Below are 19667 nucleotides of genomic sequence, written 5' to 3'. Positions count from 1 at the left end.
TGATTCGTCATCATATCACATTTTTCCTTTGCCTGATCTAGGAAAGAAAATTGTCAGTTTTACATTTTAGCACTTAGTTATTAAGAATTTGTTCTATATCTCTGACTTCTCTTCCTTTTTTGTCCCATTTTTACAAAAATGGGCAGATAAATAAACATCCTCTAAGAGTTAGCTTCATCTTTTTCATGAAGTTGGTTTACACAGAAAGTTTCACATAAATTGATGTAAAAGATAAAGCTAAGACTTGAAGAATAAGTTATAGTGAAAGTGATTATTTTACACAATGTTTTGGTTCAAGGTGCTCCAAGGTGCATTACATGATTAACAGATATCTCAGATGATGAACCTGCTTTCCTTGGAATGAACAAACACAAAATTCCAAATGAAATAGTCTTTTTATTAGAGGAACTAAGCAAAAATGTTCAGAGAAATCAATAATTTCTCTCAAAAAGCTTGTTGACAAAATCCACACTCAGATAGACGTTTAAACCCACGAGGAAGAATTCCCTCTCCTCTCTGGTCCTCACGAGCTGCATCTTCACTTGAACATTTGAGTCCTGATGCTGGATCAGAAAGGCGTCGCCATCGTAATCGTATGAAACGGTCGGGTTCTCCTGCTCCATGGAAACGGGAGTGCAGACACACACGACGAGTTTCGTAGGCATGTGCGTCAGAGTCAGACTCATGATGCAGCAGTTCTGTTGAATCGTAAAAGAGTAAATACGTGTCAGCATGTACACACACACACACACACACACACACACACACACACACACACACACACCATGCATATATTGTACTGTGCTTAGAGAAATAATGCACACTCTAAGAAACTAAACGTTGAATTTGGTTAACTGAGTTATGTCAACTGATTCCAATAAACCTAGATAGTTAAAGGTGTGGTTCCTTGTTTAATCGATACATCTGCTGTGGTCTCTAGAATGAATGCCTTGTAAGTCGTACGCTAGGAAGCACCAGTGTGCTTGCATCAGGAACTAGAAGTGAGCCACTTCAGCGCTGAGCTTCAGACAGCAGGATTTGGAGTCTTACTTCCTGATATTTGGACATCTCGAATTGGATAACAGCAACTCTACTACTCTATTTACTTTGCAACGTTGATGTTTAATCTCCACAGATCACGCAAGCCTGAAGGAGTCCTGCCGTGTGGTGGAGTTGCTAATGCTAACAGGTAGCTTCTAGTAGCCAAGGCTTTGCCTGCTGTTTCCTGGACGCTAGACCAACAGCAGCCTTCCTCGTCGTGAGTCAAGCTGGGCGACAGGCGCGTTGCAAGATTTTCAAAAGTGTGGGAGATGTTGTCTGTGCCTAAAATAATTTCATGTTATTCATCTTGTTCATTTAATTTCCATAATAGCGGAGCAGGTGCGAATTTTAGACGCGTCACGCATGTCTCCATTTTAAACATGTTTAAACTGTTCAGAATACAAATCCAGGCTCTGTCTCGTTAGATTGGTGTAACTAAAGTTTGTACTGAATGAAAGTTTACATTAAACCATGTTGAAAAGAAAAGGATCCGATTAAATCGTTTCCCCCTCATTTACAGTCAGCGCAGTGCGCATGGCTCTGGGGTTAATCAAGTTTAGTTGTTTCTCGTTGCAACAATCTTCACAGGAAGGTAAAACAGTTAAATGGCAGGTTACAGATACTTCCATTTGACTGTTTATTTTGACGGATAAACTCAAGAATGCTGGCTGTTTTGAAAGAACAAGAAACCCGGTCTCTCTGAGGGATGTGTCTCTTGGAAAAATGTTCTCTGATTATGAAACTTTGGCTGAATAGCGCTTGTTCCTGTCTCTAATACGGAGACGCATGACACATCCAGTCTGAGGCAGAATAGCCCCTTCAGCTCAGAAAGCACCTGTAGAGACATTTGATCACGCAAAAAGTTTATGTGGAACAGAAGCGGTCGGGCCACGGCAGGTGAAATGAAGTGAAACTGTTTAATTGTAACATTAATATGTTACTGGACACGCTGGGTTGGTTAGACCAGTGTTTGAAGTGGAAAACACACACACACGCGCACGCACGCACGCACGCACGCACGCACACACACACACACACACACACCAATTAAAATAATGCTGATAGCGTGGACTAGCAGGTGATGGTTTACGTATTTAAATGATGATCAGGCTGCTGTAAAATGTAATCTCCATCCACATCCAGACACAATTATCCTCTATTCTTTCTCTAGTTGCTCTGCTCTTGTCTGGGCTGACATAGCTGATGGTGCGCGCGGCGCGCCTAACGGCTGTGGTGCACATTTTATGCATTTGGAGAGGTGGGCTGGATGCTTTGCTTTCACTGGAAGATGGTCCACTTAACGCACGGGTGTAGACTACATATTAATGACAAATGAATTAAAATGAAATTGGGAGTTTTTACTTCATAATTAAGAAATAAAAATGACGGGGAACACATTTATGATGTCTTTTTAAACGAAATTTTCTAGCGCGACCTGCCTGCTTCACTTAAGTCACTGCTTATTAAGGTCCATCCAAAATTACCGTGGCCCACCCAAAAATGAAAACCTGGTGCCGCGCCAGTTATAAACCTCTGCATATTATTGTGCTTCACATTATCAAACTCAGACTTTGTACAGCTAATGTCAAGATGTAAAATTATGAATTCAGTCAAGCTCTTCCGTCCCTCCCTCTCCTGCTCTCCTTGAAACCCGACATTGGCTGTCAGAAGAGGGAGAGGAAGAAGGAGATGAGGCAAACAGAGTGAGTGTGATGTAAAGAAACCAGACTGGTGTGGAGGTGAGCCAAACGGCTGAAAAGTGAGGGTGTTGAACGATCTCAATAAGAAAAGTGTGGGTGTTGAATCCCCCACATCCCCCACGGGTGTGACACCCATGCTGGGTGAGTCCATGAATGTTAAGTGACAGTGTAACGTAGATATTTGAGGGTTTTCAAATCCTAGAGTTTCACCGACTATTTTCTATCAGAAGCTAGGGTGACCAGATCCCAACTTGCCAAATGTGGGACAGAGACTACTCAATGTGGGACAACGTGAAGTTCCAATGTAATGAGAAAATAACAAACAAACAAAACCTATATTCTGCCTTTTAGCCCTAACATCAGTGCTACATATACATCACGTTGTTATTATTCTTATTATCATCATATATTTCTTGTATATATATTATTGGAATTCAACGTGAAGAAGCATACAGCAAAAGCTTTTCTATTTCACAGTTCCTCTCAAGCCACCACAACATGACTCAGGCTCTCTGGGCCTTCTGTAGTGGCTCTGATCGTTTTAATAATATAGATAGGCCCACAATAATAAAAAAAATGCAGGTTTAAGCAGCTTTTCAGAGTGTTCATTGAATGTTTCCACAACAGAATGACAGTAAAAGTATCAGTAATATTTTTAGATGGATTTATGTTTGTTTTAAATAAATTTTCCACTAAAATCAGCATCTCGTTGAAAAAATATCCACACCTTTTTGCTTTTTATTTCTTAATTCAGAAACAAAACGATTATTTTTAGCATGACAACACATACCTTCTAATTTTAGGTGAGAGAACAAACATCAGATTCTAATCTCTAAAAAATTCAGATCTAATTAATAATATTTTCTTAGAGTTACTTGTTGCCTCACATTTCTGAGAACAAGTGATCAAAGCTTCCAGTTATTCTCATTATTTCTTCACTGTGCTTTAAGGGGCTCAGCATGAACACAGGTATCTGAAACCGCAGCACCTTGTCTGTGTTAGAGCCTCCATTGTGTTTATCATGGACCTGTCTAATTACTGGAAAACCTGCTTTTGACCTCTTCATATCACACTCTGCACCGAGACATGAAAGAATGACTCAGAAACAATAAAGACTCTGTCGAGTATCTCTGAACACGTTTAATTCATGAGTTTAAAGCATTTTCTCCTCCGTGCTCACTCACACTTGTTTTGGTTGCTCGGGTGCACTCCACACACGCTCCGGATCGGCGTTAAAGTCCCGCCTCCGTTTGATTGACAGCAACAGGCAGATTGTTCCACTGTTTCTTTTATAAGATTGAAACTGTCAGTAATGCGGGACGTGAGTCTTACTTTGCGGGACACGTGAAAAGTAATGAAAATGCGGGACTGTCCCGCACAAAGCGGGACATCAGGTGACCCTAACAGAAGCTAATGCAGGAGATAAACGTAGGAGACTATTTTCATGTTCAGCCTGCATGAAAAACTCCGTGACTGATTATAGACAGAAAAAATGATTAAATAATGTTTTTTCAGTGAACCACACCTTTGTTTTTGCCTAAATACTTGTAGCCATGTATATTATGCTTTATATCTAAGCATCTCGGTTTAAATTCAACGTTTCATTTTTTAGAGTGCATGGTTAAAACTAATATGTTTAAGAATACAATAAGCAAAGTTTTACATTAGACCATTACTAATGACTTTAAATGACAAAACAAATTGTAGGTTCCATTTGTTATTGTTTACTAAAGTTTAGCAGTTAGCAAAAATACCCTTCAAAGCACTCTCAGTACCTCCACTGTGCCTTGTATGGCCTCACTCCTCCAGGGTAGAGCGATGATGCCTGGCAGCTTTTGATGATGAGACAAGTTTTCTCTGCTAACTGCTGTGAGCCGAATCCGTCCGTCACAGATGTTTTCTGATTAAAGGCCACAGCACAGAACAGCAATGTTTTTAAATCACGAGAATTTGCATGTATAAAATCTGTTTCTGTTTACGAAGGACGGCATCACATTGTTAGAAACTTACCTCTTCGACAGAAGAGCGCCAAATAGCGCTGAGACAAGAGCATGTTTCTAGTGTCGTGGAGTCCAATGTGCAGGACGTAACCGTGGAGACCATATTCAGGATCTATGTCGTCATAACCTGGTTTGATTATTTGCTTTGCAAGAAGACTGAAGAAAAAACAAAAGATTTAGAATTTTTTTTATTGCATGGGTACTTTAGATGTTTACTGATTGAATGAACTCTAATCCTAAAACAGCATTTTCTATAGATGCCACTAGAGGGAGCCATACCCACAGAATGTGAGAGCACTATGGTCCCACCACTCAGCTCCACAGTGGAATTCCACAAATATGAGACAACTGAAGTCTTCTTTTCAGGAGAAGGCAGGAACTATAGGGTTTGGCTTAAAAGTAGCCCTGACATGTGACAACAACAAGATACCTGAGGTAGACATAATATTCATCTCTTCAGAGGCCATCAGGCGTGTCTGAGCTGACGCAGCAGTGAGTAACACATCAGTTATCACTGCTTTTGAACAAGAGCCATCTAAAGTTGTAACCAAAACTTTTGAGAATGGGGAAAAAAAATGTAACAATGCATCAGCTTTTATGATGGCAGCTTGCATAAACTCCAGAAAGTTCTGTAGAGTGAGCTAATGAATTACAATTAATTACAACGTACCTCTTTGTCAATAAAACAAATAAATAAAAATACAAAAACCCAATGTTCACAGTACTGACAAAAATGCTACAGGATGCTGAAGAAAGTCCAGCAAGCACCTAGCCTATCAAACCCTCCTATTTATGTAAATACATAGTCTCACATAGGGAGCCTAAGTCACGCCCATCTACCACTGGACCATGGGTCAGCGGAAGAATGAAAATATATCACATTACATCACCTTACAGCCACCACATCACATCTCATTATTCATATCTTGTCATGTATAAATTATTAGTTTAGTAAAAAAAAATTAATTCAATTAATCAATAAATCAATCAAAGCTTTATTTATAAAGCGCCTTCCGCAACCCTGTTAGGAAGCCCAAAGCGCTGAACATAGTTCAGTTGTAGGTAAATATATTGAATAAATCAACAATAAGAGCAATTCAAATTATAAAATACAAATTACAAAATACAAATTACAAAATACAAATTACAAGATAGATGAAACATTCTGGTACAGGACAAATGTGTGAAACACATTTGTATTGAGTGGATGGATTGAGTGAACCAATGAAAACTGTGAATTAAATTCAACATAAAAGAGGGCCAAAATCAAACATGTTCTGGAAACGCCAAGTGGAGGAGGTGTGTTTTTAGGTGACTTTTATAGACTGGCAGAGATGGGGACAGCCTAACTGAGGGTGGCAACTGGTTCCAGAGTAACGGTGCTAGGACTGAGCAAGCCCGGTCCCCACGGGTACGACACCTAGAAAGAGGGACAGCGAGGGCCTTGGTCAGAGGAGCGCAGAGCAGAGCGCGTGATGGGGAATGTTTGTTCAGGAGAGTGGCTAGATAGGGGGGACCACCACCCTGGAAGAAATGATAAACAAAGACGGGTATTTTGAATTGTGAGCGATAGCAAACCGGAGGCCAGTGCAGGGAGGCCAGAGCCGGACTGATGTGGTCCCGTTTCCTGGTCCCAGTCAGGAACCTGGCTGCGCTGTTCTGCACAACCTTTAGGCGACGCAGTGATGACTGACACAACTACAAAGGCATGCAGTACCCATTTTATAAACTTTATACCTGACTCTGTCTGAATTAATACGAAGTGTGTTTATGGTCCCTGAACAAGTAAATGTAACAAGAATCTTCTGATTAAACATTCAGAGATCAATCAGGTTGATATTTCATATTTATATGGAATCATCACATCTTATTGGTCATAATTAATTTGTAGTTTCATGCTACAGGAGCTATCTTTTAATCCTGTTTATGTGCCATGGCTTTCATGTATGATGTTCATTTATTTTAAAGACAAATTCTGATGCCAAGAAAGAGCTTTTTTTTAAACAGGGGCAAAAGTTATTAAAATTTTGTGTGAAAATACGTCCAGGACTACAAATGTGCATCACTAATTCACGTCATTGAACCAGACACGAAGAGCAAAGGGAAAATGGCCGTAATTTAAGCAAACTTCAAATCCTTCCCTCAGGAGGAAAGAACCTTCTTAAACTTGGCAATGTGGTACGTAGAGGAGATTATGAGGTGATGTCATATTTGCGACTAGCTGACATCTGATAGGAATTACAAATTTTAACAAGCTGATAAATCTCAAAGTACACGACCGGCGTGGTTGAAACACACATCATTCGTTTTCATTTAAATGGACATACAACATAAGTGTGATTCACGGCGGAAGGCTAAGCGGATTAGAAAATAGCTCCTTTAGCCCCGTTGACTTGCATGCATTTTTCGTTCTTCCGGGAACCCACGACCCGAAAAAGAGAAGACTTAGGCTCCCTATAGACAGAGCTCAGTCGTAGGGGTGGAACCTACGGTTGTCCCTGCACACAGTTGGACAGCGTTAGAACCAATCAGAAAACAAAGTGACATATTCCTACAAATCAAGAGAAGTAGAAGAAGTACCTGCATCTGCTCGTCTCAAACAAAGGCCCAAGTCTAAATCATCCAAAGCTGATGCCAAAGCCGTTTCAAACAAGAGCTGTTCCTGAGCCGTCGCCATCGCTGTTGTTTTGCTCTGCTGTATTGATGCTAAAACTGCCCAAACAGCTCTCTACAAACATAGAGCGCCGTGATTGGCCCAGCCTAAACTCAGTCAAGCCAACGGTAGATGTGCTGAAGCTACAATGGAGCATGGCGAGACAGACCTGGAGAGCAAAATGTTTTGCCATGGCTATGATTTCTTTAGATTTCCAGGCTAGCGGTTTCCAGCATGATGGAGCAGAATTTTATGAGTTTAAATATCTCAATTTTAAGTCCATGTCCAAGGAACCTACTAAAAACTTGTGGTCATTCCTCAAAAGATTGATGAACGAACAAAAGACACAAATTCTTAGGAGATCAAAGCCATTGATCGTAGAAGAATGAGTTCCCATTGGCCAGGATTTGGCCTGAATGTTTATTGGTAGCCTGCCACGGTGAAATGCAGTGGTATAGATAGAGAAGGACCAAGACTGCAGATATTGACTCTTTGAATTAACCTAATGTAGAAAAGCCTTTAAAACTTATGAAATGTTTCTAATCACACTTTTGTATAAAGATCTAAAAGTACTCTGTGTACACCAACAGGCTAAACTTTGCTAAAAACAAAGACGATTGTGAGAAAAGGCACCTACCGATAAGAGCTTGGGTTAACGATTCTGTTTGCCAGATTGTGGACATGGAGGGTGAACATAATGAAGGCAATGGAGCTCTGATCCTGCAAAAATACAGTATACCTTGTAAATTGGCCACATACTCACGGCATTAAGCTAATGAATAATTCCAAGCAAAGTAATTACCTTCCAGACACCAATGAGGACTCCAGGCTGTACCAACTTCAGCTGCACCAGCTGGTCCTCACCAATAACTTTTGCGTTTAGAAGTTGAACGTCCAGTTTTGCCACGAGGGACCTCCAGCCAGGTCTGACAAGGCAAGCAAAAAAACAGCTGGTTTCACAGAGAGATAGTAACAAAGAATGATGTAGCGTCAGCGCTACAATGAGAAGGTTGGTATAGATGCTTTTTGTCTTTACGTCTTTACGCCGGGGAGGCTGAAGTCAATCCTCCTGATAGCGTGGAGTTGGATGGTGGTAATCTGTTCGTAGTTGGGCAGCGAGTCTCTTCCGAACCAGCACACTGCTATCGAGGTCTCAAAGAACTTGGACCAGCTCATCTCCAAAGTACAATCATGCCCAGACTTATCAGTAACTGTCAGATCCCAGACAACGCCCAAGCGTCTGAAGAGAGACAATGCAATGCTTAAACACAGATGCACATGAGGAGTAATGGGACTGAGAGTTTAGCTAAAGCTCTTTTATTTATATAATGGAAAAAACAACTAACTTCACCTCCATGACCCATTTACTGCAGAGTTTGGCCAAGAAACGTGGCTGCTGCCTTTTTAAATCAGTGAAATGATGACATTAATGGCTTGAACGTTTCTTTTGTCAGCAGCAGGTAGAAGCGCAGCTCCTTTTTAAGCTGTTCCTACTAATGAAACGATGTGTCGCAAATGAAATGAAACTGCAGCTGTTGTGATAAATCTCTCGATCCAATTCTGTCTAAACTGTGATTCACAGCTGCCCCCACTGTGACGTAGCCGGCATCTCGCTGAGGCACCAACCAATATCAGTTAGATGGAGGAACAAGGCTGAGTACCGGAGCAGCTCAGGAGGCCTCCGGGTGACCCAAGGGAATTCACTCTGCACCGTCTGTATGTGCAAAGTCTTGTGAAACGATTATTACAAAGGTAAATCGCATGTTCCTCAATGCCTCTAACGGACAGCCTCCCCATGGGGAAGTGTCTCAGCTGCTGGGAGGAAGAAGAGAGGCATGAGCACATATCTGTGTGTGTTTAGGCTGGATAATTTATTTCAACAATTCAGGCAGCCTCTGCAAAGAACACAATTATTTCTACTTCTCTGCAGCACAACAACAGCTACAGAACTCAGAATGGAGTGCTGTACAGCCTCTAATCAGAGGTTATAAAAGCACAGCAGAAACCGCGGCGGAGGTGAAGTAGCTTCCCCCTCCCTGTGTGCCGGCACCCCCTCTGAGCACACATCACATTCAGACGCACACCTCCTTCCTCACCTTTAATAAGAAAGTGTCATTAAGTTCAGTAGGAAAAAACAACACAAAGACTATTCTGTTTTAGACTGTAGGACGATTGTCTCGGGTCGGCCCAGAACTTTCTACACAGCAAGGGCAGATCTCAAAAGTTTTATTCTGTCTAAACAGAGCTGTAGCAATTTAGGGAATCATAGATGAATGCAAATGGTATTTATGCCACAATTTACTCAACATAAGTACAAAACTCCTTTTCACTGGCATTTTGGTAACACCTTACAATAAGGTTTCATTTATTAATGGTACTTATTGCATTATTAACCATTAATAGAGAAGTATTAACAACTGCTTAACCATATTATGTAATGCATTACTAAGCAGACACACCCCTTGGACCTTTGTTCTAATCTTAAGGACACTTAATAGTTAACAATAACAGAAATGTTAATAAAAGGGATCCTTTATATTATTTATATTTATAATATATATGAACAACTACGCAGCAGCAGAGCCCCTGGGGTGGATGAGATCTGACCTGGGTATCTCAAGACTTTGGATGTTGTAGGACTGGCTTGGTTGACACGTCTCTGCAGCATTGCGTGGTCATCGGGGGTAGTTCCTGTGGAGTGGCAAGACTCGGGTTGTGGTCCCAGTTTTTAAAAAGGTGTGTTCCAACTGGGGGGTGGGGGTGGGGGGCGGGTGTCACACTCCTCAGCCTCCAGGGAAAGGTCTTCTGCAAGGTACTGGAGAGGAGGGTCAGTTCGATAGTTGAACCTCCGATAGAGGAGGCGCAATGTGGTTTTTGCCCTGGTCGTGGAACTGTGGACCAACTCTAATAGGGTGATGGAGGGGTCATGGGAGTTTGCCCAACCAATCCACATGTGTTGTGTTGATTTGGAAAAGGCTTATGACCGTGTCATCAGAGGCACCCTGTATGGGGCAATCCAGGAGAAGGGGGGGATGGTCTTTTGCTGAGAGCCATTCAGTCTCTGTAGCAGAGGAGTGTAAGTTTCGCCCGTGTAGCTGGCGGTAAGTTGGACCTGTTCCCAGTGAGGGTTAGACTCCACCAGGGCTGCCCTTTGTCACCGGTCCTGTTCACAATGTTTATGGGCAGGACTTCTAGGCACAGCCATGGTGTTGAGTGTGTCGAGTTTGGTGGCAGGAGAATCTCATCTCTGCTTTATGCGGATGATGTGGTCCTCCTAGCTTCATCAGGCTCTGACTTACAGCTCTTGCTGGGGAGGTTTGCAGCCGAGTGTGAAGCGGCTGGAATGGAGATCAGCACCTCCAAGTCTGAGACCATGGTTCTCAACTGGAAAAGGGTGGCTTGCCAACTCCAGGTCGGGAGAGAGGTCCTGCCTCAAGTGGAGGAGTTCAAGTATCTCGGGGTCTTGTTCACGAGTGAGGGAAGGAGGGAGTGGGAGATCGACAGGCGGATTGGAGCAGCATCTGCAGTGATGTGGACTGGATGTTGTTGATGACTGTGGCGGGAGACGTGTGAGACTGCAGCGTAGTGTCATGTTCTGTGTCCCTTTGTTCCCCAGCCCCTCCAGTTCCCACTCCAGGTTCTCCTTTTGTGTTTCATAGCGCCCTCATGTGTCCTTTGTCTGTGTCTCATTTATGTGTCTCTTTGTGTTCCTCATTTGTCCCCTGGTCTTCAGCCTTCCGAATATATCTCTCAGGTCCTGTGTTCCTTTAGTCTTCTCCAGTCACCCCTCTGCAGTGTTTATAGTTTCAGCTTTTCGTTTTAGTAGTCTCTTTTATATGTTTTGTCCCACCAGTCTTTGTAGTTCTCCTTCCCTTTAGAATATTAGTTATGTGGTTGCTTTTCCTTTTTTTTAGGTTTTTTTCTTAGGTCATGTGAGTTCCCTCCCTAATTAAGTATTGCTTTCACCTGGTCCTCTCCCCACACACCTGCAGCTCATCTGCCTCCCATCATGCCCCAGTTTATTTAAGTCCTGTCTTGTCTCAGTGCCTTGTCGGTCCATTGTTTGTTCAGTGTTGTTTTGGTGCTCTGTGTGAGCTTCCTGTCCCGTCCCCAGTTTGTGCTCTAAGTGGGCTTTGGTTCTCATGTTCTGGATTTTTGGATTTTGGCTCCCTGCCTTTTTTTGGATTTAATTTTGTTTATCCTACAATAAAAGGATTGTTTTCTTCATATCCACTCCTGCCTCGTGTCATCTTGGGTTCTGCGTTTTGGGTTCTAACATCCCTCCAAAACGTGACACGTAGAAATGAAGCAAAAAGGCACAGCTGCTACAAATGACTAATCAGACACATTCTACATAAATTCAGTGGACAAGGGGGTTATGGATTGCCTGAGAGAGACGCTGATTACAGGAAGCAGTGGAAACAGTAAATAAAATGTGTACAGTTGAAAGCTGACCCAGAGGTAGCTGTCAGTGCTACAGTGTTTCCCTCTCCCCTGCAGCCGTGCGCAAACCGCCACAATAACAGATAGCCTTTTTGATGCGTGTGTGCTACTGTAGCTGTAATATCTACTCTGAACTGTGTGGTGCTAAAGTAAAAATTTTTTCAATACTGGAGTTTTAATGGTAGAAATAAAAAGCATAGAAATGAACTAATCAAATGACAGGTAGCTAAATACATCATTTCAAACTCATTTCCTATTCTACTGCACCTGAGGACGTCTGCTGACTGGCCAGTCACATCAGTGTGAGTACTGTAGGGTTTGAGAAAAGAGCGCCATCTTTTCATGTCGAGGGATAATTTTTGGCTGAAGTACATCCGCTTCCAGCTGCCCAAACTTTCATCCTCATTCTTCATCATCGTCACATGTTCCACTGTCCTTCTTGTCTTTGCAGACTCGATGTATAGCTTGTGCCACAGAGTTCTGCAGAGATTGCATCCGGAAAATCAGAAAACTAGCAGTAAAGGAACGTCAATGGCAATTGGATAAACATTTGAATTTGCATTAAAATTGTTATTTGCACTGTTTATCTAGTTAGAATATCAAAGTTCATGTTGTTTTGAGTCAAATGTACAGTTTAACGTTGCATTGAAGTATTAGATGTTCTTTCCTACTGTTTTCCATTTGAGTTTTTTTTTGGGGGGGGGGGATCAGTATTAAAATATGTTTGAGACTCTTATTATGAAGGGTTATACAGGGTCCTTAACATTCAGGTGTGCTGGTTGCTACACGTTTGCAAATCTGTCCTATATAAAATAAATATAAAGCATCATAATGCAAGCCTAACATTCATTGATGATAACTTCAGATCTGAAAAGAATGAAATTGGAATCAAGGGTTAAACATTTTGATTCTAATATCTCTACTTATTGTAAAAAATTACAATAAATCTGATAATTGAAGTTTTACAAAAAAAAAACGTATTGTGGACATGTGAAAGAAATATAATTTTTGACATGATTTTTTATGATTGCTAATAAACACAGAGCTTTCATTGCATTTTTAAAAATCCTTGATATTACTTACTTGTCATTGGCGAGCTGATAGAAGAACTTACTGCAGTAGCTTATGCTTAAAAGTGCACCGGCATCCAGGTATGACAGGATCTTCATCCAAACCTCACGTGGCAGTCTACCAAAGAGCGATAAGAACAATGGAGTACCATGAGACAAATGTCCACTAAACACACAGCTTGGCCATTTTTTTTCTTATATTTCTGTAAATAAAAATGTTTGGTGGCTAAATGAAATATGGGTGTAGAATTATGTAATTATGTCTTAAATTCCTACATTTTGATTTTTGGCATCCTGGTGAACAGTGTCAAGTATCCTCAGATTTTTACATTCTTGAAAATTTACTGAATATCAAATATCATGTGGGGATATTTTAGCCAATTCACCAGTTTAGAATAAAAAGTAGCTATACCTACATAAAACACCACAACTTCCTAAATAAGGGAATAAAACGCCAAAAATTTTACATTTTCTAAATCCAACCTGCTTAAATTTACCAAAATACGTAAACCAGGATAAAAATTAAAAAAAGAAATGAAAGGAATGAAGTAATTGAGAAGGATTACCTTTCCAAATAGTTTGGACTGCACGGAGATTTTTTAGCTCTCGTGGAGGTACTTCCGGTCTGTATCTTGGGAACTTGTTTGGAAGCTAACACATTCTCTGCTCTTGACGACTTTTAAGTAAAAAACGTATAAAAACGACTTAATTAGTTTTACAGGTAGATTTTAAAGGCTGTAATGTTGACAAGATTGATTTTAAACATCATGGCTCCATAACCGAGCTGATTTTAGCTAGCTAAAATGCAACAAAAACACAGTCACTGAGGAAAAACTATGTCAGTTAAATAAATGGTGTTCCGCCTGCTCAATAACAACATTTGTTTTACAAATTAGCGATTTATTGCTATAATGTTAACTACGTTTACCTGTTCGCGTCTAGTAGCCATGGTAACCATAGATGACGATTGTTACGGCCGAGAAGAAAACCAAACTTCCGGTGGAAGAAAGTGAAAATTTTCTTTTCAAAATAAAAGCTTAGATTGGAGAGTTTTTTTTATTGTGTCATAACTCCAAACGTTAATACGGTTGATTTGTAATTTGTTATTGATTTAGGAGTTAATGTTTTACACTTTTCTTTATTGAGACAATGCTTAGCAGAAGTTTGTTGCATTAGAAGGGTAGTAAAACCCTTATTAATCCTGTAACTTGCATCTTAGAAAAATATGACATCTCATTAAAGCATGAACAGAACTTAATTAAAAAAAAGAATGCTTGACTAATAACACTAAACAAAATATAGATGTTTCAATCTAAATATACATAATGCCATATAATATTATATATTAGATTAATACCTCAACATTTTATCGGAAAGGTGACCATATTTGACTTCTTGTGAACACTTTAATTCTTAATTTACCAGAAAATGTGAACATTATCATTACCTTCCAGAATGAGTTATTTCAGGGCTCTGTCACTTTAAAGAGCAAGTCACCCCCAAATCAACTTTTTTTTGCTGATAAACTAAATAAACGAGTGTCCAATCGTGCTGCAGACACGTGTAGTCAATAATTTGGCATTTCAGTGCATCTTAGTTAAAATTTAAATATTCTGCCTAAAACTGGCAGTGTTGTGCCGTTGTCAGGTAAAAACTCTGCACTGTATTTTAATTTAAATCTGCCACCGCTATTGGCTAAGAGTTATGCTATGGTGTAAACTGGTACATTATGATGTCACAATGCTGTCGTGAGCTTATGTGTGTGTATTTGTTAGCAGCTCCGCCTTCTCGGTCTGCCAGGCAACAGCATTTGTTGCATTTTTCAAACAGGAAGTGAGAGTGGAGTTAGACTCTGGTAGGGGCTGACTTGCTCTTTAAGAAAACAAACTGCAGTTGGCCACGCCTTTCCATCCCCCACTCAGGCTACTATGAGCTGAGAAGCTCCGATATCCTTTGCACACAAGAGGTGGTTCAATTCTGATTTTCCTGTTTGTGACATCACAAATGAGGACCTTTTTCAAATGGATTGTTTTCAGGCACATAATTTGCTAAACTAAACACTGAATGAGCTATAAAGGACAGAATTTTCCCACATTTGTAATGTTTATAGAGGCAGCAGAGACCCAAATGGCAGTAAAAACGGATGCCAAAGGTGAATTTGGCATGATACATTTCATTTAACACTGATTTCATTGATCTATTCTGAATAAAAACACACAAAATGTGGTTTTCCAGCCCTTATTGGAATTTAAATATACATTTAAATGTTCTCTTGGTTACCAACATAACTTCTCCTTGAAGTGAAAGCTTAAATAACTCTAGAGAAAGAGATAAAATGACATATTTCTGAGTAATCGGCCAACGTTTTCTTTTTTCACGCATTCACTTTGTGCATTTAAGAAATACCAAAATGTCTGAGTCTTGCTTGTGCTTGTTTGAGCACATAAACCTTGCTTATTTCCTTATGTATCTATTACACAAAATATTAGAATACTGTCAAAAATGCATGACTCAGAATTTTTGTAGAATTTTTGTTTGATGTTGAAAGAAAAGCACAACGCAGAGCATATTTAGAAAAAAATCTAAAGCAGATGTCTCATTTTAAGATGCATCAAATGACCCACCTCCTAGTTCAGAGAAGCCAGTAGGCTCTGTTAGCTGTCAGGGAAAATCACCATAACGCTGTTGTCAGTCTGGCCGATCAGCTTGCCTGATGGAAGTGAAGTGCCTCTCGGGGAAACAGCAGCCTCTGGTTTAGTAACGTTATGTAGGACACATCCCCGTTTCTCTTGTATGTTTCCTGTACTTGACATTTGAATTCTTTGATTTTTGTCTGTGGCTGTGTCCTTCTGAGGAGCCCGGGGACATCTGAGGCTCTTGGATACCTGATGTCACCCTTCTGCATGATTTGTCTGTAAGCTCTGACAGTGCAATGTTTGTCAAAAAGGACAGAAATGGAGAAGAAGCATTCGCCGTGACAATTAAGTCCAGAATGATCCCATCCTTAGAGCATTAATGGTAACATCTGGATAACACTTTATATGTCAGATTTTTATATTTACTACAGATGAGTTCAAAGGTTTCAGGTGTTTCCCTCCAGCTAATTATTTAAGCTGGAGAGTCTAGACAATAACTTTCTGAATGAATATGCTGAATGCATAATGTAGCCGGGTTGCATACCTTTGAGTAGGAAAATGACAGCTCATTAAAAGTCCAAAGGGAAGGTTCACCACTTGTGAAGCCCACTCTCAGGTGATTCAGCGGTGTGGAGCACTGATGGGGACACCTAACACAGCTCTTCAAAGGACGTCATGTCAGGACTTGAAAGGAAAAGGTTAAAGGTTCCAAAGAGAGGTGCTTTCCCTTCCCTGTGAAGGGAAGCTGATACTTTTATACACCATTCCATTAAAAATGTGTCCTTCATTTATTTATTTACCTCTTAGAACGATTTTAAGGTTCTAAACGTGTCATTTAATCATTCATCTGATGTTCTTGTGCTAATTCTAGAACCAGAAGCCTTTTCTGCAAAGCCAAAGGTGGCCACTGGGTGGCGCACGAGTATCTTTATTAGTCAAAGCTGTGGTTTTAAGTCTCAAATTAATAACATATGCATGCATGGTGAATGATCCATGCACCAGCAGGGTTATCCACTGCAGACCCCCTTCATTTCGGATTAATCAGGGCCAGACGTGTGGAAATCACAGCACATAAACAGCAGACACTGAAAGAAACGAATCCTTGTTGCGTCCTCAGGGGCTCCCGAGTTCACTGCACAGAGCTGATTATTATGTAAACAAACCTATTAGTCCACGCATGTGCTTTTAATTGCAGGGTGCTTCTGAGGAGTCTGGGCTACCGTGGCTACACACAAAGAATGGGCGTGAGTTGTCCCTCGAAAGGGAGCCCCGAGACTCGTGGATCGTTTTTTTCTTTCTTTCTTGAAGCAACAATCTGAGCGTTCAGTTGAGTCTGGGAGAGACAGCGAGCACACAGGCGGGATGGAGAGCACAGGTAAGTCAGACATAAATGCGCTTTCTTCTGGAAACATATCCTTACAGTTCTCATTAGGTGCAAGGACGCGCACCTGTGACGTATTAATGTATTTTTTTTTAAATATTTAAAGTGTTTTATAGACGCACTAAATGTAGATTAGATCTTAGAAAAGACGATTTTTAAAAGACTATCAATTCCTTTTTGCCGATTGGGATATGTACTGATAGCAGATGTGCATTTTACGCACAGAGAATTTATCAAGTTTAGTGAGTAAAATGTTTTAATTTTCAGTCGTGTTTTTCCCAAAAAATAATTCCATTATGCCCTCACGTGTCATCAGGTATTACTAAAGCAGCTGCTTGAATACTTTCCTACAATCAACTAAGACGCAGAGGAGGGAGGGGAGTTTCAGCCGGAGTGCGTCTGTGTCAGAGGGTGCTTGAGAGAGTGAGGGAGCATCACAGACAGGAGGAAGAAAAAGAGGGGGGAAACGAAAGAGGGACCAAGTCTGGACCGGGTGATCGACAAACCTCCAAGGGGCTGCCGGGTTGTATCATTGTGTTCAGGATCAGTGATCCAGCCATGGTGCCAGCGCGCTGCCCGGGACCGTGTGCCATCCTGGCACTGGCCACTCTCTTGGGATGCGGCGTAGTTCTTTGCCTCGGTCAGAACGACACGGAACCCATCGTGTTGGAAGGGAAGTGTCTGGTGGTGTGCGACTCGAACCCTTCGTCTGACGGAGCGGTAACCTCCTCACTTGGCATATCAGTCCGCTCCGCTGGGGCGAAAGTGGCTTTTTCCGCTGTGCGTGGGACCAATCATGAGCCGTCAGAGATGAGCAACACGTCCATGACCATCTACTTTGACCAGGTAAGAAGTTCAATCAGCGCAACACAAACATTATGCGAATAGATTTGGTTATGCGTCTTTACGCACTTTTTGAACGTTCTGTGTGCGCACAAAACTTGTTTGGCGACTCTCTTTGATATTCTGTTCCTCATTGTTCTTCCCTCGATCCTCAAACTACAGAACACTGCGTCGTTTTTTCTTTTTCTTTTGAGAGGGATTCAACAAACGCTGTGCGTAATTGGAGAAATCTGGCAAGGTGCTGCCAAAAGCGCAATCACTCACGCAGAATCATCCATCACATAAACGGCGCATTTACGTTTCAGTTGCGCAGCCCTGAGTAGATGTTCCGGCTGAGGTCTTTGGACAGCGGCCTGTTAAGTGCACCAGAACGGGAACCCTCCCCACACACTAAAAAGGCGACTGAAGCGCAAATTTACACATTTGGCACAATCACACGCAGACGTCCTGACGCCCATCTCTGCAGTAAAGCCATATAAGATCCCAACACACCTCATTCTGCCTTCCTTTTCAGGTTTTAGTGAATATTGGAAACCATTTCGATCTGAAAGCAAGTGTTTTTCAAGCTCCGAGGAGAGGTATTTATAGTTTCAGCTTTCACGTGGTGAAGGTCTACAACAGACAGACGATACAGGTGAGGGATTAGAAAGTACTCACCTCCAATTTAGGGGTTTAATAGGTGAGATTTTCCGCGCACATGGACTCAAATGTACTTTTCCCTGCAGGTGAACCTGATGCAGAACGATTATGCGGTCATATCAGCGTTCGCCGGTGACCAGGACGTTACAAGAGAGGCGGCCAGCAACGGAGTACTGCTGATGATCGAGCGGGAGGACCGGGTGTATTTGAAGCTGGAGCGGGGCACCCTCATGGGTGGATGGAAATTTTCCACCTTCTCGGGCTTCCTAGTCTTTCCTCTATAATCCAGTCTGCGATGGTTGGCGTCGCACGGGACTCTGCTCATTATAGGTTCAGGAAGATGAAGATGGTGAAGAAGAAAACGAAAAGAAACATGCCATTTATTTTTCAATTTAAATAACTGTCAGCCAAGGAAGCCGACGAATATCTGTACACTCCTCCACTATATAGTCAAATATCAACGTTTCTTTGGAGTTTCATATATTCGAGCCCATCAATCAACTCTAAAGCAGTCTGGATGATTAATCTAATCCATCGGCCAGTGATTGGCATGTGCTTGTCGAGTATGTGGATTTTTCTCCCACCCCCTTCCTTGCCTGGAAAAAAACGAAATTTTTGGTGCAACAAGGGGACAGGCCGAGTGTGTAATGCTCTATTTTGTGTTTGTATAGCCTTAAAGATGATACCCCCCCCCCCTTTTTTTTGTCGGAATTATGGACAACCGAAAGAGAAGTGCTTTCACGCCCATGGCAAAATCTTTTTTCTTTTTTTTTTTTTTTTTTGCACGAATGGAAGTTTTTTCTCCTCTTTTTTTGTGTGTGTGTGCTGTCATTGGTGTTGCGTTTGGATGCTCTTGAAAATAAGCCAAATGTAGGCCGCGGACCAGTTTTATTATGAGACTTTAAAAAGGCGACATATTTGAGCCACAGCAACAGACTTACAGCCCTTTTATTTAAAGAGAGATTAAAAGAAGAAGATATATCTCATTCCTGAATATTCACATTACTGTGTGTTCTACATTTGGGAATTTGCGTAGCTTTGACTGATTTCATGTTCAGTGACTTTGCTCACTTAATGTACATTGTGGAAAATAATAGAAGAGAAGAATCCCTCATATGTCCCGCTAAATAAACGATATTGTATTGTATAGGCTACACGCGCATTCATCACCTCTTGTTTACGAGTTTAAAACCGAAAATTGATTATTTGTTGTTTAGAATCTGAGGAAACAGTTAGTCGCTGTCCGTGGTGCTGAAATCCA

General features: G+C 41.3%; 2 protein-coding genes across 2 annotated transcripts; one reads left to right on the top strand and one right to left on the bottom strand.

Moving 5' to 3' along the window:
* Nucleotides 1-376: 376 nt before the first annotated feature.
* fbxo15 (F-box protein 15) lies at nucleotides 377-13916 on the bottom strand. Its single transcript, XM_015955299.3, has 10 exons — nucleotides 13836-13916; nucleotides 13474-13583; nucleotides 12921-13025; nucleotides 12105-12317; nucleotides 8431-8634; nucleotides 8197-8320; nucleotides 8032-8114; nucleotides 4752-4897; nucleotides 4517-4641; nucleotides 377-698 (listed from the first exon to the last, which is right to left on the bottom strand). The coding sequence occupies exons 1-10, from the start codon at nucleotides 13863-13865 to the stop codon at nucleotides 432-434; spliced, it is 1407 nt and encodes a 468-aa protein (XP_015810785.3). The 5' UTR covers nucleotides 13866-13916; the 3' UTR covers nucleotides 377-431.
* Nucleotides 13917-17269: 3353 nt separating this feature from the next.
* On the top strand, nucleotides 17270-18917 carry cbln2b (cerebellin 2b precursor). The gene is made up of 3 exons (XM_015955298.3): nucleotides 17270-17770; nucleotides 18282-18401; nucleotides 18493-18917. The coding sequence occupies exons 1-3, from the start codon at nucleotides 17483-17485 to the stop codon at nucleotides 18688-18690; spliced, it is 606 nt and encodes a 201-aa protein (XP_015810784.1). The 5' UTR covers nucleotides 17270-17482; the 3' UTR covers nucleotides 18691-18917.
* Nucleotides 18918-19667: the final 750 nt, after the last annotated feature.

This window comes from Nothobranchius furzeri, chromosome 7, assembly GCF_043380555.1.
Source record: "Nothobranchius furzeri strain GRZ-AD chromosome 7, NfurGRZ-RIMD1, whole genome shotgun sequence".
In the NCBI taxonomy this organism is placed as follows: domain Eukaryota; kingdom Metazoa; phylum Chordata; class Actinopteri; order Cyprinodontiformes; family Nothobranchiidae; genus Nothobranchius; species Nothobranchius furzeri.
This window is presented reverse-complemented; position numbering and strand designations above follow the sequence as displayed.

What these genes read in the sequence shown, in the direction of transcription:
- fbxo15 (XM_015955299.3), bottom strand. Translation starts at nt 13,865, where the DNA reads ATGGTTACCATGGCTACTAGACGCGAACAG. An exon ending in AGTCCAAACTATTTGGAAAG is followed by an intron (nt 13,026 to 13,473) that starts GTAATCCTTCTC and finishes GCTCTTTGGTAG; the next exon opens with ACTGCCACGTGAGGTTTGGA. An exon ending in TATCAGCTCGCCAATGACAA is followed by an intron (nt 12,318 to 12,920) that starts GTAAGTAATATC and finishes CAATCTCTGCAG; the next exon opens with AACTCTGTGGCACAAGCTAT.
- cbln2b (XM_015955298.3), top strand. Translation starts at nt 17,483, where the DNA reads ATGGTGCCAGCGCGCTGCCCGGGACCGTGTGCCATCCTGGCACTGGCC. An exon ending in TGACCATCTACTTTGACCAG is followed by an intron (nt 17,771 to 18,281) that starts GTAAGAAGTTCA and finishes CTTCCTTTTCAG; the next exon opens with GTTTTAGTGAATATTGGAAA. An exon ending in ACAACAGACAGACGATACAG is followed by an intron (nt 18,402 to 18,492) that starts GTGAGGGATTAG and finishes TTTTCCCTGCAG; the next exon opens with GTGAACCTGATGCAGAACGA.